The sequence below is a fragment of the Anabrus simplex genome, chromosome 13 (assembly GCF_040414725.1).
Source record: "Anabrus simplex isolate iqAnaSimp1 chromosome 13, ASM4041472v1, whole genome shotgun sequence".
In the NCBI taxonomy this organism is placed as follows: Eukaryota; Metazoa; Arthropoda; class Insecta; order Orthoptera; family Tettigoniidae; genus Anabrus; species Anabrus simplex.
The window spans coordinates 71,962,030-71,986,610 of NC_090277.1; the positions used below are offsets into that span (position 1 = coordinate 71,962,030).

Here is a 24,581-nt window from a genome sequence, read left to right on the forward strand (position 1 = left end):
GCAATAACATCACGCATAATACCAAATAACGCGAGCGGAACTTGGGACAGGCGAAGTAAGTATCGATCCACGTCCTGCTCTCACAACTAAGGCACACATAAACTCATCAATTAATTGAATTAATTTTATTGGTAAAATTGTCGGCTCCAGTAGCGTAAAGGTTAGCACTATTAGCCACCGTCGTCAGAGGCCCGAGTTTGATTACCGGTACTGCCAGACAGGAGGGCTGGTAGGTGCAGGTCACATCCACTGAAAAGAGCTAGGCTACAGCTGCTCGGGACAAGAACCTGAGTTTAATTTCTTTTATTGCCAAAAGTTAAATCATTCACCCGCTGGAGATGCCCATCATCACACTGATTGTAAGGTGGTACGGGACCTCGCCATGTGTGCAATCTGCCGCTTCCTTCCCCAGCTGCTTTTTCTAAATAAAAAAGGCAATTAAAGCGCACTTTACAGCCAAAGGCGGACACAAAGTCAAGCACAACTCCGGGCCGTCCTCCTTGAAACCCGACACCAGCAACCTTCTCGTGAAGCACTAGAATTAAGGGAAGAATCCGAGGTAATACTTTACAATGACGCTGCAGCACAAATTTTAACGTCGCTAAATACTCGACATTGCTTTCCAAATGAATTCCCACCCAAACTTAAATTGGTGAAAGCCAGCGGCAGAACCGTTTCCTATTAAATCAAGCAATATGGGGCGTGGTCACTGCATGGATGGGCGACCATTCAGACATACCACATACCTTTCACGTGAGCTTTCCAAATTTTAACTTCATATTATTATTATTATTATTATTATTATTATTATTATTATTATTATTATTATTATTATTATTATTATTATTATTATTACATATACACATTTTACTTTTCCTTGATCACTTGGTCAAGATAATTCTTTGCAATTCCTTGATTCTATCTTAACATTTTATTAAATGATACCGGGTGAGTTGGCCGTGCGGTTAGAGGCGCACAGCTGTGGATTTACATTCGGGAGAGAGTGGGTTCCAATCTCACTATCGGCAACCCTCTTAATAGTATTCCGTGGTTTCCCATTTTTGCATCACGCAAAGGCTGCTGTATCTTCCCACTCGTAGCCCCTTACTATTCCTTCGTCGTCATAAGACCTATCTGTGTCAGTGCGACGTATAACAACTTGTAGAAAAGAATAATAAATACCGCTTTTAATTTCGTAAATCTTAAGATATTTCACTCAAGTATTAGAAATAAATTAATAATATTATTATTGGCTGTACGTCCCAAGTTGGAGTCAGAACAGCAGCTCAACCGTCTGAGCCGCTCAGACCGGCAAGAGGAATAAGTAAGTTAATCAACATGAAAGCTTTGAATTAAACATTTCAAATCGAAAACGTGCAGCAATCGAATTGGGGCGCAACGCTTGTAATTTACAATTAGAAAGACCCAAATATATTGAACACTTTCAGATCAAATTAAATTATGGCTCTTGTGTTATTGGCTGATATTGTTGTGTTAAAGTGTGATTACTTTCGTCATTAGGAAGCTCATGGACAGAGCACAGTTGTGTTATTGGAGGAGCTTGTCCATTATGAATGAAAGAGCCTTGTAGGAGAACCGTCTGTTTGGCAGCGACCAGCTACTTGGCGAGAGCGCAGCGCCCACATGTCTCAAGGAGAGGAGAGGTACGGCTCACCTGGAAAAACTACCTCGTAGAGCTAGGAGTGTTCTCTTCTTCATTCGCCTTTCATTTAACATCTATCTTTCACAATATGTATTGTATCGCTGTTCATTGTCGGAATTCTAGACTGAATGGTGGTCTTCTGTTCAGACGGACACGGGTTCGATTCTTAGCCTATCTGGTTCATTCCCTCGAGTCAGAGCTGGACCTGTCAAGGACACCGACACCTACTAAACGGCTGCTGGTCACGTATTCAGCCCGAGATTAATCTTTGTCCTTAGATGTAAAGAATTACACATTTCTGTTTGGGCACTAAACCTTAAGACGTAATAACCGCTAACCGTTCCACTCATGTAACTGTATACAACGCATTCGTACCGTTTCTTAGTTGAATGGTACGTGCTGAGCCCTTGTGTTCATAAGGTCACGGGTTCGATTCTCTGGCTACGTCTGCTAAATTCTTTTGTTCGAGGACAGGGTGTTTATATTTTTCGTAAACCACTACTCTCCAAACACACACACACACACACAACACTAAATACATCCACACGCCAGGTTCACAAAAGTGATAGAGTTCGCATCCGCGATTGCGATGTGATGCGAGAAATGCTTCAGAAGAAAGCAATACAGTACAAATACGCTCCTACGATTGTTTCAGTCATCAGCAGCAAGACATTCTCTGTCTTACGTTTCCATTTTATGCCAAAGATATCGATATTCCATTCTTACTCAACGAAGTTTAGAAACAGCAGCCAGGGGAGATTGATTTAATTTGTCACTGCCTTCGTCCAAAGAATATACCGCTGGAGCAATTCCGAGTAAATTACAGCAACATTCCGCGATGATGATAATACTAATAATAATAATAATCATAATAATAATAATAATAATAATAATACATACATACATACATACATACAGCCCGAATGCTTAGGCAGTAATACCACAGAATTTAAACTAATTTGGTTATTAGGAAGTGACGTCTACCCGCTATTCCGTAATGTAGCGAGAGTAACATAATTTCTAGGGGTTGTAACAGACCAGGCCGCTACTGTTTATGCAAATCTCCTAACAGAATTGCTTTCGTGTACTTGTTATTCACTACATTCAGGCTATACTAATAAATGTCTGTGTTGAGCTCACCACTTTGATGCCACCAACATATAGAGCGGGGTTGGGGAAGTTGAACGGGGGTAGCTCCATGTAGCTGTTGACCAGGTAGGTGAAGTTCTGGAAGCCTATGGGAGGGGTACCTACAACCCCCAAGTAGCTCCTGAAGGCTCTCTCGGCGACAGGGTCAGGGGTGTCTCTGAGCAGCCCCTTGAGACTGTTTTCAGGGAGGTCGGGGTCGTACTGCTCTATGTCCACCCCCACCACCCAGTACTCCCCTGGAACAGAGAGAAATTTACATGGAGTTAGTTATCCTTTACGAATGCTGACATTCATACAATTAAGACATCGTCCACTTTTTGAATTCTCTACATTTTAGGAATGTTAATCTATAGCTCTAGTCCCTGCCATGTAAAGGTACAACCTTACTCTTTCTCGCCTGTTAATGCTGAAGATAGTCATTTGCTAACTGTTAGGTTCGATTCAGTTTAGGGACGTTACTTGCTGATACAGTGTCTTACAGTTAATAATAATTAAAGCCCGGAGTTTTATGCAGTAGCAGGTTAGACTGCAAACTAATTAGGATAGTAGGAAGTGTTGGCCACCCGCTCTTCCATAATGTAGCAAGAGTAACATAAATTATAGGGGTCCTGATGGGCCGTACCCCTAATGTGTATGCGAACCCCATAGCATAGTCGTTGTGAAGGTAGACTATACTTGCTACTCGCTTCAGAAAATTTGCATTCTAACCTATTAATGCATAAGAATCCGCGCTCTACTAATAATCTTACAGGTTGGCACTATGTAGTCATGATTTTGTCGTGAGTTGCGAGATTATAGGTGCTACCACTGCCGCATTGTTGGAGTCACGTGTTACATTTGCGGGTATAATTAAAGCATATTTTCTTTCTGTGTGGTATTGTAAATCTGTTTGGGCAATAGCAGAATTGTGACATGTTCTAATGATGCATGTAATGACGTAATTGGTGGTAAATGACGAACACAGCATTTTATTAATAAGGTCTTATATCGTCCAATTCGCAGGTATATATTTCAATTGAGATAAGAAGCAAGAAAAATCTGCAATAACTCCTCCGAAAAGCAAAGCATCATTACCTCTTCCATTACCTAAGATCAGTTCAGTTGAAATGGAAGACAATTTCGTTATCAACCTGAGCTTGTCTTGTCACGACATGTGTACGACTTAGCCTTTGTGTATTCTTATTGATTCACGCCATATGTACATGCAATATATTTTTTTTTGCGTTCACCACTGGGGCATAAGTCCAACCCCTGTCCAAAAGTTTCAATTTCTCTGCAGTCTGGCAAATGGCCACATCGAACCGCTGTACTGTTCCATGATATCTTCAGAGTACTTGTCCATTTGAAGTATGAGATCCCCTTTCTATAGCTCACCCATGAATTAGTTTGAGGAACATCTGTGCACAGAGCGACTCCCTCGCCTCTCAAGGTATGTCCAGGTTTTAAAGACATCATCTCGCAACTTCTTCCGTATTTGCCTACCAGTCCAAATACGAAGGCAGTTTTTTTCAACCTCCGGAGGGTCATAAATGAAAGACAAGTGTACGTATCCACATGAATTTATTACCAAATGTTAGGCACAAATGTGATTACTTTTCAACATAATCACCATGGAGGTTGAGGCATTTGTCATACCTGTGGACAAGCTTTTCGATCCCCTCTGCACAGTATGTTGCCGCCAGTGCGTTCAGGTAGGCCCGAACGTTGGTTCATCCTCCTGGAACCTCTGCCCTCCCAGCCACTTTATCAGTCCCGGGAAGAGGTGGAAGTCACTCGGCGCTAAATCGGGACTGTACGGTCGGTGGTCAACAACGTCCCACCGAAATTCCTCCTGCAGAAGTTGTTGGGTGACACGAGCACTGTGCTGTTGTCTGATGACCACAAAAGTCACCGGATGGCAGCAGCGTTGAGGTTCCAGGAGGAGGAAGATCTTCAAACCAACGTTCGGGCCTATTTGAACTCACTGGCGGCAACATACTGTGCAGAGGGGATCGAAAAGCTTGTCCACAGGTATGAGAAATGCCTCAACCTCCATGGTGATTATGTTGAAAAGTAATCACATTTGTACCTAACATTTGGTAATAAATTCATTTGGATACATACACTTGTCTTTCATTTATGACCCTCCGGAGGTTAAAAAAAAACCGCCCTCGTAATTGCTTCGGCTGGCAGGTTGTTTAGTTTGATAGGGCTGAAGCCTCTTCCACTGAAGGGTTTCTAAGGAAGTTCAAATGTATTACATATCATAATGTGATGAATTGAGGCTTTCCAGTTGGCCCTCAACAGTACTAGGCCTAGATACCTTTTGGGAGCGTGTAATATTCCATCAGCATAATTACGATTAAGTTCAATGAGTTCCTTAGCCCGAAGCTTTCAAAATCTTATCAAGCATTTACTGTAATTTATGACTACATCTCGGATTTTACGGAAAAGCCTATTTTGTTCTTGAAGAGAGAACTTTACATTACTAGGTGAATCAAAAATAAACCGGAATTATTGTTTACAATTTTATTGAATCCACCAACAAATACACAACAAACACCCCATTTTTCTGCATGGTCTTCTAAATTTGAGACACATTTTTGCCACTGAATTGGAAACTTTTCTATGCAGTTCTCGAAAAAAGAAGAACATGCGTGCAGCCATTTGAGCACGTATTGCATCGTAATGAAATGGCTTTCCTCTCAATTCTTCTGTCAGATGTTCAAACAAGTGGCCGTCACAACGTGACAAGCCTGGACTGTAAGGAGGGTATTCCAGAGACATCCAATGCATTTCCTCCAGTTTTCTCGTGTGTGTGTTCTGTGTGGCCTTGCATTGTCGTGCAGAAGAAGAACATCTCGAATCGGTTGCCGGCGACGTTTGTAGCGATAGGCAGCTTTTGTCTCGAGCAAAAGACGACAGTAATAGATTCCATAAATCTATTGAAAATTATTTTAATTTACTCCGAGAAAGTAAAATATTTGCCGACTCGCTTTTAGTATGTTGAACTGTACATTCTTGAAATAGTTTTCAAACAAAATGCCCGGAAGTACTCAAGAAATTCCCGCAGTAAACACGGCCCTAATCCGTGTGTCCATTGACCTGTCGAAAACAAAACTCATTTCACTCTGTGAGAACATTTCAGTTAAAGTAGAACAATAAAACTTTGAATTCCACATATTCAATACTTTAAAAACAATTATAAAATTAGGATCTCATCCTTATTTTATTGCTAAATTATTAAAAAACATTTGACATGTTTCGTTCAATTATTGAACATCTTCAGCTATACACATTTTTAACAAGGTTAAAATCGGTAACATTATTCTAATAATTTGTAACTTATTGTTTAACTGCTAACAGACTTAATCATAATAACTATTAAAATTCTTTTGAATATAAAACATTATCTATTACGTCGTCTTATTAAAACAATATCACTATTTGTAGTGTTCGAAACTTTAAAAAGTTTGTTCTAAATATGAAATACAATGTCACAAGTTAGTAAATTAAATTTGAGGGATCAGCCGACAAGAATAAATAAATCCACTCCTGCTTTAAAAGATATATGATTAAACATTGGCTACAGGAGTTTCACATCGGACGGTAAAATTATATTTTGTGACGTTTCAACAAAAAGATGACTGAAGTATGTTTAGTATTTCCCCTTGAAGTCTTACAATAAAATGTTTTTAATTGAAAAATGCTTACTTATAAACAAAATTGAATTTGCAGAACCTGCTTTTTCATGTTTGAAAGTCTATTTTAGTCATCTAAAATAACATTTCTACCACCTAAACATCCGAGGTCTATTTGTGACTTTAAGTGCTCCATGTTCTTTAAAAGAAATCAAATAGCAGATAATTTAAGTTATTCATCTGCGAGCTATTTGCAGACATCCTACAATTATGGACAATGCAGAAGAAATGCACATTAAGTCTAGAAAATCCAATAGTACTACGTATGAAGATATCCGCTACATAAAATGCAATGTTACCAACCTTTGTCGAACAACTTTTTCTGTTCCATGGCCACCATCAGCCCCATGTGCTCATAACTGTGTCCTAGGACCACGTAAACTGAAAGAAAGGAAACACAGATTTCAAAAGAGGAAAAAAGTTTTAGTCTCTAAACTACTTCATATAAAATATAAGTTGGGGCCTATGACCTACATGTTAGGGTCCTTCAAGCGAGCATCATCATTATCACGAGAATAATGTAAATTCATTCACATGGCTCCATTTACGCCTACTTCTCTACTGACACACCAGACCCTAATATAGACTATGTACGGGAGTTCATGATAAATTCAATAGTAATAATAATAATAATAATAATAATAATAATAATAATAATAATAATAATAATAATAATAATAATAGCGGGCGAGTTGGCCGTGCGGTTAAGGGCATCCAGCTGTGAAAATCCTCAAAGTTATACAAAAAGGCCCCCTGATTAATATTACGGAAAATTGTTTTATCCATCTGGAACAGTTTTTCAATCCTAACTTCAAACTAAACGAAATTTCAGAGAAATCAAACATTTTATTTGACCTTTTAATTCCTGTCCTTAGTAATCATGTTTCAGATTAAAATAATTCTTTCTTTTATAATCTCTTTTAATCCCCCGTTCAGCAGGAGTATTTATTTCTGCATCCTTCAGCCCCACCTTAGACATTCCTTCTCTCCTCCCCTTTCCCTCTCTTAGTTACCCCCTACTCTCTTTATCTACTCCTTTGTTTACATTGCCTGCTTCCTACAACAAGTCAGTGCTTGTTCTACATCAGACATTAGAGGTTAGTCTCATAAATAATTTTTCTCCTGTATGTTCTGTATATTTGTTAATTCTTAATTCTGGCTATCATTTCCAGATTTTGCCATTGATGCTTTCACGGCCCGTACTTATAGACATGATACTGTATAGGCTTTTGGGCTTATGCGACGCAGAGCACAGTTCTCTGCGAAACGTAAAGAAATTTACCTTATTTTCTTGACACAGCATAATCCCAAAAATCTATACAGTATCATTTCCAGATTTACTTCTTTGCCTGAGGTCCTAAGACAACTTAAAAGACATCACTTTGTGACAAGTATATCTTAACAATTATTGTTGTTATTATATATATTTTAATGTTATAATTATTCCTGCAACATTGTCTTTGTCTGGTATAGATGTGTTTTAGTTATCACATAACCTGTTTGGCTGAAGGTGGCCACTAAGCGGCTGAAACTAGTCCCAATACTGATGTGATATCATTTACCTGATGTATTGTATTCTAAAGGTGGATCCACTTGTTAACCTATTTCTTATAATCGCACTTCAATAAGGAACAAAAACCAAATTTATACCTTATAATTATAAAAATATATTCAAATCAAATCAAATCAAATCAAATCAAATCAAATCAAATCAAATCAAATCAAATCAAATCAAATCAAAATGACTTTATTTGCAAATGAGGTGTCTACCTCGGTGGCAAATGATACACAAAAATACATTATTATCAAACACTGAATTTTAAATTTAAAAAATGGAAATTTCATAAAATACAGTAATATACAATTTACACTGACAATTTTTCTATTAAACACAGAGCTCGTCCTTAATAAATTGATATTATTTACAAAATTCTACTCATAATATCTTCTGTACTTACACACATAATCAACTCATATACAACTGCTATAAGATTTAAATTTATATTGCTTTCTTTAAAAACACATTTTGGTACCTAATATGCTCAACGACCTGCTGCGTCTTAACCAGAGCCCCTTTTGGCACCGCTGGGCCTTCACAGCTACCGCAGTGATCCCAGGGCCCTCGAAGTCCACCCTGTACTTCACCCCTACAGGCAGTCCCCTAATTCGGCTGTCCAGTCTCCATAACGAAGGGGATGGAATTAATTTATTCACACAAATTCTTTATTTACAGTAACCTGCACAGGTCCTCTAATATTTCGTTTCTTTCTCTCAAGCTGTTTATTCTTTTCTTCGATATCTGTATGGATTTTGGAAAAAAAGATTCCCCAAGTAAGCTGTCCAACTCCTTCACGCCATTCCCAAGGAATGAAAATTTACCCCATTCGCTTCTGTTAAAATCCCGTCTACTTGCGGTCAGCCGTGTCGATATAATTATTTTACAACTGAAGGCTCTCACGGATTTCTCTACTGTATAGGCTCTATATTATCCTGCAAGTATAGTTTTCTCCCTTTCCTTCGTCTGAAAGTGCAGAAACTCACATAAACTACTTTAGAAACTGTGCTGTTTGTAAACTGTGCCGACAAAAAAGTGAAGTGAAATAAGGAATTTGGAACACAAATTAACGTTTTACAGAATTTCCCCCTTGATTCTGCATATTTCATAGTTTGAAAGTGCGTTAAAGTCTCGTCCTCGGAGTTATAATCAATAAAATAGACATAATAAACTTCCTAGGGCACAGTACATGTTCTAAGATTGGAGGGTTGAGGTACGCAGATGTCACCACTTTGGTTGTTGAAAGTAAGGAAGAGCTCAAATAGCAGAGTGAACATATTATTATTACAATTTACTTTACGTTGCACCGACACGGTTAACAGATAGGTGTGAAAATGTGAAACCATGGAAAACCATCTTCGGGGCTGACGACAGTGGGGTTCGAACCAACTATGTCCCGAATACTGGCCGCAGCTATCGAGTAACAACATGGGCCTGTACCTGAATATCAACAAGACAACAGGTTTACCATCAAACATTATGCTACATAATGAGTTAATCAAAGACTTGAATAGTTTCTTGGGATCAACTATCACCAGAAGTGGCTCAAGCAGTCCAGATATTCGCCGAACAGTTGCCCTTGGCAGAGCAGCATTCAAAGGCCTGAATAAGATCTTCAAGCCTTCTGATGTGTCTTTGTGTAGGTTAAGGTATTAGTCTTTCCCGTAGCTACATGTGGTTGTGAACGCTACGCCATAAGGAAGCAAATTGGTGCATTTGAGCTCTGGTGTTGGAGAAGGATATTGCATCTCCCTTGGATAGCCATGGTTGATTCAAAAGATCAAACCAGATCTTGAGACACTACAAGATTACAGCTGTCATATTTTGGACACGTCATGAGACGCTCTGATTAGTTGGAAAATAATATTATGCGTGGGAAGGTGGATGGAGGGGTCTCTGAGACGAGTGCAGTTAGCATTGAGGTGGAAGGACTGCAACGTGTCACTCAAGGATCTGAAGTATATGGTTCAAGACCGGGACATTTGGAGGCAGTCCATCAATGCACTCATCATCAGCCGACAAGTGAATTGGCTCTGCAATTGTCAGCATTATACTGGACGCATTCAATCAAGAATTCTTGATGAGTCTTTGCTAAACCTCGATTGTTGTGCTAACTATTGTTTGAGTATCGTATGATCGCCATCTGTTGGTCATTTTGTGTACTTTGTGTCGACAAAACCCCATGTCCTCTCTACCTCCAATATTCCGTGAAGTATTCCTCGTCAAGTGTTAACGGACTTCTGGGTCACCCTATGGTACAGTATTTGATCATAGTAATTACTACTGATCTTCATAATTAAGGCTCACTTAGGATTCAAATAAATGTATAAAAGCATTCCACCACTACCGGGTTTGAACCTCAGAAAAACATTGGCCATTAAGGACCACGAACACAGCTGTTCTTATATCAACATGGGGCGTTTCATTTATTATCACCTCCTTGTTGCTGGTTTCTCAAGAATGAATACACGTATTTTAAGCCATATACTTATTATCTGACGACAATGGAGATGTTTTCACGTTAAATTATAAACCAAACTTTGCATAAATTCGAAGAAATAGCGGCAGCTAGTTTTAGGAGAATGTACCCCTGATGTTTATGCAATTCTTTAAACAGAAACGTTTTGAGGCCTGAATGATTCTGGGATTCTTACTTGTTACTGTATAAAAACCGTTCCCAATTAATTAACATTAGCATACAAAGTGGTGAGCTCATCTGTCTGTTGAATCTCCAGTAAAGGCCAGTTAGAAGCGCATTAATTACTTGGCCGAGCGCAGTGATTGGCACATGATACTGACTGAACTGGAATGTGGTCCGATAATCGGAGTATGATTAGTGGAACTAACAAGCATTTAATGCGGTAACGTAATTGAATCAAGTCCTACAATAGCGTGCATGTGGGGAACTAGCAGTCATTCTAGGTACCGAGAGTTCGGGTTAGAGAGGTGAGCCAAGACGACACGACTATGACAAGTGTCCTTCCAACCAGCAGGCATTTTATGAGATGGAGCGAGGATTGGTGAGAAACAGTTCTGAGTACGTTTATTCTGCTCTCGCAATCAGGAAAGTTCAGCCCATATAATTGGGACCAAGCTAATAATAATGATAAAAAGGAGAAGAAGAAGAAGAAAGTGCTCAACACATTTTCACACCTTGAGAAATTCTTAAGCACCATTGGTATCGTCAAGGCAAAGAGAGTGTAGTGCAGACATCCCACTGCACTCTTGGCACATATTCAGATGAGTGCACGAGGCTGTAAGAAACTCCTAAACCAGATGCCAAGAATGCTTCAGAGCAGCTCACTTAGCGACTGAACCCAGTGTACCATAAGCCGTGCTTAATCTGAAAACACGCTTGATTGCTTGAAATTCTGGCGCTGATCAAACCCGACAGTACGCTTTCATCATTCACTCTATGGAAATACTGAGGAATTCATGACAGTTCCTCCCATGCTTCTTGTTTTACGAGTGAATATTAGGATAAATATTCTAGCCCAAGGGGAAAGCTTGGTCCTTCAAATTTCATGATCTATAATTCGGAACAGAATTTCGCACACATTTTTCAATTCGTTTCAGGAAAATGCGAAGGTTCAACATTAAAAGATGATCGTCCGAGGAAAAACTCTACCCCAAGGAGAAAACCATTAGCCCTTCTTGTTTCTTGATGTCTAATTCCTTCACACTGTCTCATATACATCAAGAGACAATACGAAGGAGAATATGAGGCAACCCGAGTCTTTTATGTGAGAAATGTTCCTCCGTTCTCTCGAGAATCAACTTCAATCTGAAGTCAACAAAGGCGCTATCACTCGGCTGATAGCTTACAAGACCCAGAGATGTGGGGTCGATAGCAAAGTGTGGGCCAGGGCAGCGCGTTTGTCTTCCGATACACAGTGACTGGCTCTCACACTTCATCACACACCATAAAGCCCGTTACTTAACACGGAGATGTTTCCGAATGAGCTCGTATTTTATACATACCGAACTGCAAATATGTAGAAAGGGTTGCGTAAACATCAGGGGCAGATAATTCAGGACGCCAGTCATTGCTGACAAAATAAAACAGGTTAATGAAGTGAATTCGTTGAAAAAGGTAGCAAATAAGTTAAACCATCGTTATCTTTCTAGCTCAATATTGTTTTGTAGCAAAAGCTGTAAATGTAGAATAGAAGTGGATTTGACGATTATGTTTGTTGTTTAAAGGGTCCTACAAGCTAGGTCATTGCCCCGTAATGCTAGGAGGTGCAACGAAATGTAACTTTAATTAATCTATGCACTGACTAGAATCTAAAACTAATGATGGTGAAAAAATTGCTACGAATGCAAAGTAATCAGTGGATCCAACTCACAATGCCTCATATTCTGAGATGATGCTTGTACAAAGGAGGGACAAAATCCAGATCACCGGCCCCTCGTAATTGTACTTGTCTCTGTTAAGGCAGTACCACGGTGTTCCTCCTATAGTGATGACGTAGACTCATGGTGTTCCTCGCATGGTGGTACTAATCACAGGTAATGTTGACCAATGGTATGCCACATACAACGACACCACCCGAAGGTTACACAGGCCCATGGTGTTCCTCATTAATGGTACTAATCACAAATACTCTCATAGTTCCAGTTCCATCATCCCTTTGTCGCCCCTTTTAGTCGTCTCTTACGGCGGGAAGGATATAACGTGGGTGTATTCTTCGTCTGCGTCCCTCACCCACAGGGGTAACAAAAAAGAATCTGGCACTCCGAAAAATGAAGTAATGGACAAAAAGACAAGGGCCACGAAGAGCGTGAGCATGAAAGGGTCCCTAGGCCTCGAATGCTCTATTACAGTCGGGCTCGCAAAATAAGAAGAGTTGACCAAGTGAGGTCGGACAGGATAGATGAAAGTGAGGAGCCTGGTACAAGCAATGCCAGGACTACGCTCCCAAGTTGAGAACCCCTGGGGCGCCTTTAAGTCAACTCTTATGACAGGTAAGGGATGCCGTGGATGTATGCTTCATCTGCGTACTCCACCGACAGGGGGAGAAATGAATTTAGAAAATACACCCGATGTACTAGAAGCAGTAACAAACAAGACTGTCTATAGGGATTCTGTGATGAATAGGGATGGAAACTCGGATGCCGAACTATGTCACGTGGTATACAAATTCGAGTGTTTAAATCAACTCAGGGACATGTAAAGAGCACGACTATTGGTTTGGCGACAATATTTACCTAATTCTCTTCTTCGTAGAATGTGGTGATACATTTTAAGTACTGTTCTTGAATGTGTTTCAAACTATAACATTTCGAAGGAAATGAGCTACCTTCCTCCATTTTGCATACGAACCTGAGTGTACATCGGTAAACAACCCGCAGAGACCTCTAAGCAATATTTAACTTCCAGAATCCGTTCCTAACTATCTCAGAAAATATTACTTAGGTATATATGTACTGAAGTTATGCAAGTGACCTCTAAAATTTGATGGTGGTGGTGATGATTATTGTTTGACGGGACTCAGCATTTACGTCATCTTTCTCCTTTTAAAGTTCATCTGTTATTTTCACGTCAAAATTCTAGAGCATAAGTACACAGGATCTCACAGAAACATTTAGATATCGTACCTAAGTTTAGTTGGTTTTTATTAAAAAACTGGGAGAGTTTGTTCTTTGTAAATAAATTAAAAAATCAATATAAAGTGAACATTAGGAGCAGAATGAGACTAAAATGAATAGAAAGAAATCAATATTGTTTGAAGAAAAAAAATCGCGATATCAATGTGATTTTTGGAGAGCTGTGGTTAAAAAATGTGTTCTAATCTAAGTGTTACTTCGATATCAGTGCAATTTCAAAAATATTATTTTAATAAAGCAGTATAGTCCTCTATTCAAATACAACTATAGGAATATTTTATACTTAATCTGATGAAACATCATACAATAATATGTTCGACGACGAACAATGAGAAGTCGACGTTTTTTTCATATTTTCAATTGGCTTTACGTCGCACCGACACAGATAAGTCTTATGGCCACGATGGAGTAAGAAAGGGCTAGGCATGGGAAGGAAGCGGCCATCGCCTTAATTAAGTACAGCTCTAGCATTTGTCTGGTGTGAAAATGGGAACACACAGAAACCATCTTCAGGGCTGCCGACAATGGAGTTCGATCCCACTATCTCCCGGATGAAAGCTCACAGCTGTGTGACTCAAACCACGCGCCCAATCGCTCGGTAGAAGTCGAAGTAATCCATGTCTGATGTAGAAAGGAATTAAAAAGTGCGCCGTGAAGTAGATTGACTAGGCAAACTGTCGAACAGTATTGTCCGACGTGTTGCATAATCATCCGGCGAAATTCATTTAATTTCGAGGTACTGTCACTCAGATCGCACTTGTTTTGAAGTAAGTAGTTTATCGATTATAATATAGTGTTATATGTATTACATGACTATTACATGTAGCAAATCGCACTTTAAGTAAAGAAAAGTAACGTTGTGAGTTATGGGAATATTGGCGTTGCTAGTGTAGTTCCTGAGCAAACAGAATTAACCATTCGCATTCGAATTTGGAGTCCATTTATATAAGGCATCCGATACACGGGCATGTCATTTTTATTTCAAAGGTCACATATGCACTTGCCGGTATATGAATAGGGGATCATCTAGTCAGAATCTTCTGACTATCCCACTCCGATAATCACGTTGGCTTTCCTCTTGAAACACCACACAACGCCATCATCATCCCAATCTCGAGGAATTTATTTATTTATTTATTTATTTATTTATTTTAGTTCCGTTTGGGCCTGCTATGGACCACGTGGTTCTTATCTCTAGCAGCTTTCTTCTTTGACCAGTACTCCTTCATTCTTGCACTGTGAATGTCTTTTCGCTCCTGAGTCCATTTCACACCTCCTCCCGGACGTACTGTTTTTTCTGTTAGTGACTGGAGAGAGTTTGATGTTCTGATCAACGTTCTGTACCTATTCCTGTCATAAATTTCACTGGGAGCAATGTCCAATTCTTGAAGGTCTTTTCTGACGAGTCTTGCCCACTTGGCATTAGTCGCTTTCCCTCTAGAGATGGTGTGGAAGATTCTGGAGGTGAGCCTCTGATTGTCCATTCTCATGACATGACCGTAGAAGTTCAATCTCCTCTTCCTCATAGATGTTGTAATGCTCTCCAATTGTTGGTACAGTTCGTTGTTGTGCCTGATTCTGTACTTGCCTTCTTCTTTAATGGGGCCCATGATTTTTCTCAGGATCTTCCTTTCCTTCAGCTTATTTATTTATTTATTTATTTATTTATTTATTTATTTATTTATTTATTTATTTATTTATTTATTTTTTTTTATTTATTTATTTATTTGGGAAACCAAGCAAGCGAAGAACGGAATTGCAGAGTTCCGCAGTGAACAATAGAGTAGCTCAATGTAGACTTAAAATAATAAATTAAAGAGCAAAGCAAAGTCACCTCCGTAGACGCCATGAAGGCTTCCACTATCCGTAACCTCGGCACTTGATGGGGGTAGAGTGGTTAGCTTTTGCCCCCAGGAATTAACCTGGTACTCGTTTTTGGTGTAGGCTGAGTGAACCTCAGGGCCATGTGCACCTTCGGAAGTGGAAATACCGTTTCTTAAATTTTCCGATTTTCTGACGGGGATTCGAACCGAGTACGCCTTTACCGCCTCGGCCACGCAGCCCCTAAATGAAAGAGCAATGAAGAACTAATGACAAAAGTAGCGGAAATACACAAAAAGCTAACAAAATAAGTGTAGGGAAAGAACAATTAACAATAAAACGTAAGAGCAAAGAAAAGAACGTGGAAAATTCAAGATTGAAAATAAAAGGAAGAGAAGAGCGTATAGCGAGAGACAGTAAGATAAATACAGATATGACACGTAAGTAACGGTATAGTACAGTAAAAAATAAATTACATTATGTACAATAGAGGGGACAGCAGTGAGAAGAGAAAAAGGAAATATGAAAATGAGCCAGGTTAAGTTAAGGAATAATGGACTAAAGGAGGCATACGAAGAAAAAACATCCCAGTTCCTGTCAGAAGGTAATGAGTTAAGGAGGTTTGGAATGCGCATAAATAACGTTCTTTGAATAAGAGGGAGGCGGGAATACGGAATATGAATGGCCGGATTTATACTGGTTTTGGGACATGGAGGGAAAAGAAGGATGCAGTTTCAGGGGAACGAAATAAACCGTTATATAGTAATCTGAGGTAGGCGAGTAGAGAGGTTTAACTTATTGCTGCTCAGGTTCAGATACTCTGGCTCTAAATAACATCACGTGCGATTAAGGTTAATGGGTACAGGGGTAGACCGAATGGAAGGTTCAAATTCAATAATCGGTAGAATTCAAGATAGTCGTGCATAAATCGCATAATATAACCTGCCTTAAGAGACTTACAGGTCGCCCATGGGTGTCAAATAGAAATATCACCACCAGGTGAGCTAAACATGTCCTTGGACACTCTCGGCGCTAAAATCCATACGCTAATTTTTAAAAATCTTCCTTAGGAGAGATAATTCCTTTTTAAGTCCTCTCTGGCCCAGATCTGATTCCTCTCCTTGTGAATGTGATGCCAAGCTCGTAATTACCATCTACAGCGAATTTCTCCCGATCTTCCCCTTTGTTCCACCCGCAGCTGACAGCTCTTCCCTCTGTTTACCCCTAAATTGCCTCAAAATTAGTGCTGTCATTGTGCCTGCCACCTATGCAACCTGTTACAATTACCTGTCCAATTTACGTCACGACGCCCTTCTTGTTGCCATGGAGACACACCGCTCACGTCTGAAACTTACTAATCGTTGAACACCGGAATGATCCATAGTTAGTAGAGTATGTGAGAAGGATTTCAAGTATGGACATAATTTTAAGTAAATTTAAACCTCCATTAGAGATTGATTGTAGGATTCACAGCTCAAGAGGAAAAAAATAACTATTGCTATTGTTATTACGTCTTGGATACGAAATTAATCAATGTCAATCTTTCAGTGAGCGCGAGTCACATTTAACAAACGTCTACTATGGCTGCGCTGAAAAGATCAGATGATGAATATTCTGTTTGATCACGTCGAAGATTATGGGACCAAAATAAAAAAAAAATCGTAATACAAACTTAGTTTAAGCTTCTCGCCGAGTCCAACTGTTCGTCTCCTGATAAATACGCTACGAAATTCTCCATCCTACAAAGTAGTTCGAAGAAAGATCTTTTGATTTTCATAATCGTAAGTCTTCTTAAGATGTATTTTCAATGCCGTTCACTGTCATTGCTGCTGAAATGCCCGGCTCAGTAAAGTAGAGCTGTTGAAATTCCAGAACCAATCTTCTTTGAGGGGAAATTTATCAGCGTACCCTTACTGGAAATGGAATTTCCTAACCATCGCCAGCCTTCTTTGGAAATGTACGCTCACGTGAGTGAGCCATGTGTCTTCCAGTTCAGTGCCTGTCTGCGCATAACGTTGAGAGGTTGGCGGAAGGAAAGAGTGGCATTGTTAAATATCATGTTTTATCCGTTATTTTGTTTAATCAATTGTTTATTTCACTTGCTGATTATTAACGGTTTCTTAATTAAATTATCGTCCGACTCGTTGGCTGAACGGTCAGCGTATTGGCCTTCGGTTCAGAGGGTCCCGGGTTCGATTCCCGGCCGGGTCGGGGATTTTAACCTTAATTGGTTAATTCCAATGGCACGGGGGCTGGGTGTATGTGTTGTCTTCATCATCATTTCATCCTCGTCACGACGCGCAGGTCGCCTTCGGGAGTCAACTCAAAAGACCTGCACCTGGCGAGCCGAACATGTCTTCGGACACTCCCGGCACTAAAAGCCATACGCCATTTCAATTAAATTATCTATTTTCAAGTATTCATTCTACCCACTTACCATGAATCCGATTCGTACGTAACGTTATTAAAGCTGAGTATTCAAATGCACAGTGTTTATTGTGAATCCTCAAAGCCTCTTACAAATCTAAATACCACAACATAGGTGAGTTCACCTCGGGATTCATAAAAAACTATTTTATTAGTCATGATTCAGTTTAAATAGTTACTTATTTCAAACTGCCGATGGGTTAAGGAAAAGAGTCGTTGAATATCCCTCATTTTAAACAATAATGGGCGAATGTCAGAGCCTTGAGAAACTCCTACAAATAAAGGCTTCAAATTATGAAATAACATTATTTTATGTATAACCAAGTCTCACTGCATAATAACATAATTGTATTTTTCAGGAAAAATCAGTGTGTGTTTAATAGATTTTAAAGGAATTATCACAAGAAAATTAGAATATTTTAATTGCTTTTTTGTACGTAGGTTTTACTTTGTTCGTTTGTACAGAGAGCCATTCTGTACTCAAGATACCTTAAGGGAAGGAAAATAAATCCAGTTGATGACATTTTCTCTCTCAGAGTCAGAAACGTGGTACTGCCCATAAATCGCTACATTTTTCTTCCCGGCTGTTCGACCTGTCCTCTAGGGAGCAGCTTAATTTAGAAGAGCTGTTAAATCAGCAACCTCTTCCATTACCTCCCCAGGGTGATTAGTGTTCGAAGTCTTGGAATCGATACCACCTCGTTCCAATTTAGATAGGAGATAAATTGAGGTCTTAGCTGTTAAGGTACGCCGAGATTTATCTGCGGACACTAATCAAATAACCCGCAGGAGATATTTGAAATGACGACAGATGTCGTAGCTTGTCTTAGGACTCGCGCCAAGTGACAGGAATACAGAAGTTCAAAACGTTCGTTCCTCTTTCTCCATTTACAACTTAATAATTTACTATAGGACCCGAGCTGCTCCACAGCAACTCGCCTGTCGTAATCACATTGCTTTGCCTGCCCTTTTCAATGGTTTTAAGAACATTTAATAGGAGGCGCGTTTGCCGCACTTCGTAGTCAGAATTCATCCATTCTGATACCATCACGCCGTGTGCTTGGTAAAAAATCTATCCAATTATTTGCCTTTCTATCCTCCAGTTCTTGATGTAAAGCTTGGTACTGTGTCGTAGAAGGCAATGGAACTTTAGTCGCAATTCTTCTGTATGGAACGGTTGTCTTGTGAGCTCATAGGGTAGTCTTGAAGGAGCGTCTTTTGGCAGGCAAGGTGCGTGGCCTTCACTCTATCTATCCATAGGTGTTTTCAGATAATGTCCAAGGCGTATGTTTATGCAAAAATCATAACCTTGCCTTCGAGCAGGATAGACTATACTTGTTAATCGCTTCTGACTTATTACTGCCGTGGTGGTTAGTGTTGACAACTCTCCTCCAGAACTGAACTACAGGTTGTTAAATCCGGGAGTGACATACGCTCCTCGTAGTTCTAGCGACCACACACAGGATCGATATATCGCTCGTCAGCAACCTAAGTGTGTGCAGACAGATTGTAACTAGCAAGAAGCTAAAGGGATCCCCGGCTACTGAGACCCTTAACATAGTATAATGTTTCATCACATTGAGCATTCTAAATGTTCTCGTCTCCAACTGCAGTGTGAACATTCGCCATGTCTTAAGCAGAGCTCCGCATTGTGCCGGCACAATAACTCCCACTACAGTTGGCTGGAGAAGGCAGCAGGGACTATATTTCTCTCAATATCGCCTGCTTCACTCTCAGAACGAACTTCAGTCGTAAAGCAAGCGAATGATCTGTGCGCGAATTAAAGCGAACTTAGACAGCAATTAATCAGGAAACGAGCTGCTAACGGAGCGAGTGCAAAGCAGAATTATTGTGGTGTAAGATTTGTACTTCTCAGAATATTCAACGGAAGTTTTAAGTACTACGATTAAATATGATAAAGGAGTGGTAGTGAAACAATTCCTAACGTGCCCTCGTATGCCCTGCGCCTCGGAATACATTGCTGTTGCGAAGGATGCATAAATGGTAGGAATTTATTCTCCTTGTGTCGTCTCACCACCGAAGGTTGCTGACCATCATGATGGTTGCTACTTTGTGTTTACTGTGCCAGAGTTTCCATATAGTGGATGTCAAACCAATGTCGCAGGTTCAGTTTCTAGGATAATCTCTTCCACTCACGTCCAGTATGTGATCAAAATGTGCAGAGGAGCTACTGGGCCTCATGGAGGAGTTGATGTTGATTAGTGCGGAGTATGGCCTGGAACTGCGTAGAGGGAAGACAAAGGCGATGCTCAGAACTCAAAGGTTTATGTATTAAAATATTAGAATAAAACTTACTGAATCGACTAACAAGTATACTCCAGCCTGCGCAACAGTTCTGCTATGAGGTTTGCATAAACGTTAGGAGTAATTCGTATTATTCTTTTCTTCTTATTCTTTTCCTACCGCTTTTTACCGCACGTGTGGGGTAGCGGGTGCGAACCTTGTCGCACATATGGGTTTGGCCCTGTTTTACAGGTGTATAGCCCTTCCTGACGCCAACCCTGTATGGAGGGATGTAATCACTATTCCGTGTTCTGTGGTGATTGGCAGTGTGGAGTATTGTCTGAATATGAAGACGAGAGTGCTGGGACAGACACAAACACCCAGTCCCCGAGCCAGAAGAAATAATCAGAAGCGATTCAAATCCCCGACCGGGCCGGGAATCGAACCCGGGACCCTCTGAACCGAAGGCCAGTACGCTGACCGTTCAGCCAACGAGTCGGACAGGAGTAATTCTTATTATAACCTCTAGAAACGTTGCTATTCACGCTAGGCATTAAAAGGTTTCGAAGCAAGTAACGAGTATACTCACAGTGATTCTGCTTAGCGGTTCTGCCTATCTCAACTCCTAGAAATATTGTGACTGTCTCTACATTCCGGGAAAGCGGGCTAGTAGCCGAATTAGGTTCCATTTTAACATATTACTGCCTAAATATCCGGACTCTCGGTTGTCCACAAAGAGAAAGCCAATCCAGTGTGAGGGACAAAGCTGATTTCGAGGTCACCCAGACTTTTGTCTAATTCACCTCCACGATTTCTAAAACAGAAGGGTGTTGAAATCAAAAGAACAGCCAATGTCTAAGGTACCTACCACAAAGCTCATTAGCATTTACAAAGTTACAAAGAACACAAAGCTGCCACTAAACCACTTCCTCATTTTCCCATTGCCAACTATGGAAATTCAAACAGGCAGATAAGAGCAACATAGAGACTTTGAAATGTGGGTTTACCGATGTATTGTACGAAATTCTTGGAGTGAAAACTTAGGCAATAAGTCCATGCTAGAAGAAGTCCCTTCCCGAGCGGATCAGCGGAGACATGGTCAGAAGAGCTGGCGCCCAAGAGAGACCGTGAGGAAGCTGAACCGTCTAGCAGGGAAATATGTCCCTATAGGGACAATGTAAATCAGAAGTGTAAAAACGTGAATACCGCCACGGGCTCTCAACAGCAGAGTGTTTTGCGAGTGTTAAGAGTTCGCATGATACAGCGCACTCCATAATAAAAGAAGCAATACCCTGGGCTCTCTGTAGGTTCTACTTTATTCTTGTGACTCTTAAGAACCCATTTTATAAACATTCATATTCATGTAAAAAAAGAGAAAACGTGGGGACAATTGGTATAATATGAAGTGAAGTTGAAGTAGCCTGAGTATAGCGGCTACTGGTTGTAATATTTGTTAACAACATCGAGTCTCTCTCTCCCCAGAGGAAGTGGCTCATAAATAAAGTATCTCTTGTCTGTCTACAAAGTTGAGAGAGGCTTATCTCTCCCTGTCTGCTGCACACAGCAGGCGCCACAGTACTTTTACATTCAAAGGTCGTACTCTCTAACTTCATAATTTAGTATCGCAGCGTTCCTGGCAATGAGAAATGATTTAGATCCTACTTGAGATTAACTGGTTCATCAAAAATAGCCAGTGCCTGCAATAGGTTAGTCCACAAACTTGTTTATCTACGAGGATTATTCAATAAATAAATAACTGAGGAAGGCATAGTCCAAGTATGACAAATAGGCGACTGACTTTCTACGGGCACATGACCCTGCAGGCTCACCGACAGTGTCCTCGCAGTGACAAGTAGGGGAGGGGCTTCCAAACCAAGTGGATCATCTCAGTAAAATAAGACCTAGAGGAACTCCAGATCGCATTGGAGACCACAGAGAACCGATCTCAGTAGCGACAGATCATCCTACAGGGAGTTTTCGCACTGTCCCTCACAAGCTAAAACAGTAGGATATAGTGACCATCAGGCCTAAGAGGACGGATGGGAGGAAGCAGGCACACAGCCAGAAAATGAAAGCGTACTTGGGCAAGGAAAAGAGTTAAGACGAGCCCCGTGGTCGCTAGTTGGCCAAAACGAACAAAAATAATAAATAAAGGATAGTAGGCTCAACTTTAAAGAAAACATAAGAAACGCGATTGGTATTTCTTCTCCTTTTTGTCGATCATCATGGTTATTCTAGTCTTTGAGTCCGCCACACGGAAAAGTTCAGCTCGAAGCAGGCTCTTGTGAGATCTTCCCCTGCACCACCACGTGAAGGATCCTGGACTTCTCATTCCGCTTCAGGTGTCCGATATATTCAAGTTTCCGCTTCTTGTTAATATGCCTTACTCTTCCTGTACTTACTGTACGTAACATCCGCCGCTAGGCTTCCAGCTTCTTACACAGGTTCAACTCCATACAATAGTGTGGGAAATACATAGCCCTTGACCACTCGCAGCGTGAACATTTTTAAGAGGCATATTTGATTCGGCAGTTTATAACACAGTGACATCTGTTAGCACTACGTGAAAATAAAAGAAAAAATGAACATTAGTTTGTGAACATCGTTCTTTGATAATGATGATGTTTGTTGTTTAAAGGGGCCTAACAGCTAGGTCATTACCCCTAATGGCACGAGGTACAACGATATGAAAATTGAAACTTCAAACTGTTTCTACTGACTAGAATCTAAAACGAAAGATGAGAAAATGATCGTGAAACGAAAACAATCAGTGGATCGATTCACAGTGTCTTAATTACTGTGATGATGCTTATTAGCTAAAGGGCACCACCGGCCCCTCAGCACGGTACTGACTTACACTTCCTCCCACGATGATACTAATCACAGACCCAGCTAGAGGCAGTCGCGGCACCACTGAGATTATTGCTCTAAGAGGGAACACAACCAGGCGCATGTAGTGGTTCTAATTCAATCATCCCTTGGTCGCCCCTTTCAGCCGCCTCTTACGATAGTCATGGGATACCGGGGGTGTACTTTTCATCTGCGTCCCCCTCCCACTGGGAGTCAGAGAGAAAAAGGAAGGGATCCGATACTTCGAAAAAAATGAAGTACCGGACAAAGAAAGACAAGGGCCACGAAGGGCGTGACAGTCGGAAAACAACAAAGAGTTCACCAAGGGAAGTTCCATAGGAAAGACAAAAGTCAGGAGCCGGGCACAAGTAAGCGGAAGCAATGCCAGGACACAGCTAAGGACCCCGTGGTCACAACCCACGCTCCCAAGTTGAGAGCCCCTGGGGCCCCTATTAACAGCATCTTACGACAGGCAGGGGATACCGTGTGTGTATTCTTCGTCTGCGTCCGCCACCCAGAGCGGGTAATATTGTCCTTCCTGACGGACAAATTTTATTAAAAGGATTTTATGTTTCTTCTTCTTCTTCGTCTTCTTCCTCTTCTTAGGTATGAATTTTAGATGAAATAAATTTTCAGAAAGAAGACAGTGCACTCAAATGAAACAACAAACACCTGTCACATTTCTAACACTTTCAAGCAATTCAGTCTGGCTTCATTTTCCATACACTGCGCCGCTGGCTCGAAAAGCGAGTCCTCTAGTTTCACTAACATTTTTGCGCTCCCTATTCTAATTCTAGCCTGTCGCTATATGCCTCCCTGGACTTGATTTATTCCCTGTCTTGGCGGCAACACTTAGTGCGGGATAAACACATCATGTGTCTTCTTTAAGCGCGCTGACACCTGCGGCTACCAGGTCAACGGCGTCTACTTCTGTCGTGCCAGCTTGTCAGTACAGGCGTAATGTGTGTGACGTCACCGGCAAATATAGCACAACACTGGTTATATCATGGGTGGTGTACCGCAAGGAGACAACTTCTGTCCCATATTACGTTCAAGTTCAATTTGAAATATATCTGATATGTTACTTGGTAGAAACTTTACGTTATAATTACTGTTAATTGTAAATATATCGGTGTGCAGTGTGTTTTCAAGTTGCTGAGAGATACTTTATCACCCATAGACCAAACACCAAAACGAAGTATTATTATGTAGTTTTTCTCACAATTTGATTTGCGTCGCACCGACACATCTTATGGCGACGATGGGAGAAGAAAGGGCTAGGAGTGGGAAGGTAGCGACTGTGGCCTCAATTAATGTGTAAGACCACGGATAACCATTTTTCGAATACAAGCTGACCGTTACGTGGTCCAAACCACGCAGCCATTCGCTCGGTGTATTATGTAACGACGTTAGAACTGTTTCCATACTGATGAAATAGCATCCCCTGTTTGGGTAGTGGAACTGTAAACTTGTATTCGGAGGAGGGTGGAGATGATGGCTTTCAATTCCCATTTTCGGCGGCCTAAAGATGATACTGCATTAATTATCAAGCCGTACTAATATCATGACTGTATCTCATCCC

At 40.6% G+C, this 24,581-nt stretch overlaps 1 protein-coding gene across 1 annotated transcript in view; it reads right to left on the minus strand.

The window, feature by feature from the left end:
• The window catches only part of LOC136885014 (guanylate cyclase 32E), a 355,176-nt gene that overhangs the window by 115,068 nt on the left and 215,527 nt on the right, over positions 1-24,581 (minus strand). The window contains exons 6-7 of the mRNA XM_068230059.1: positions 6,796-6,873; positions 2,804-3,048 (exon numbers count right to left, since the gene is read on the minus strand). Of these exons, the coding sequence (XP_068086160.1) occupies positions 2,804-3,048; positions 6,796-6,873 (323 nt within the window). The remainder of the gene's footprint in view (positions 1-2,803; positions 3,049-6,795; positions 6,874-24,581) is intronic.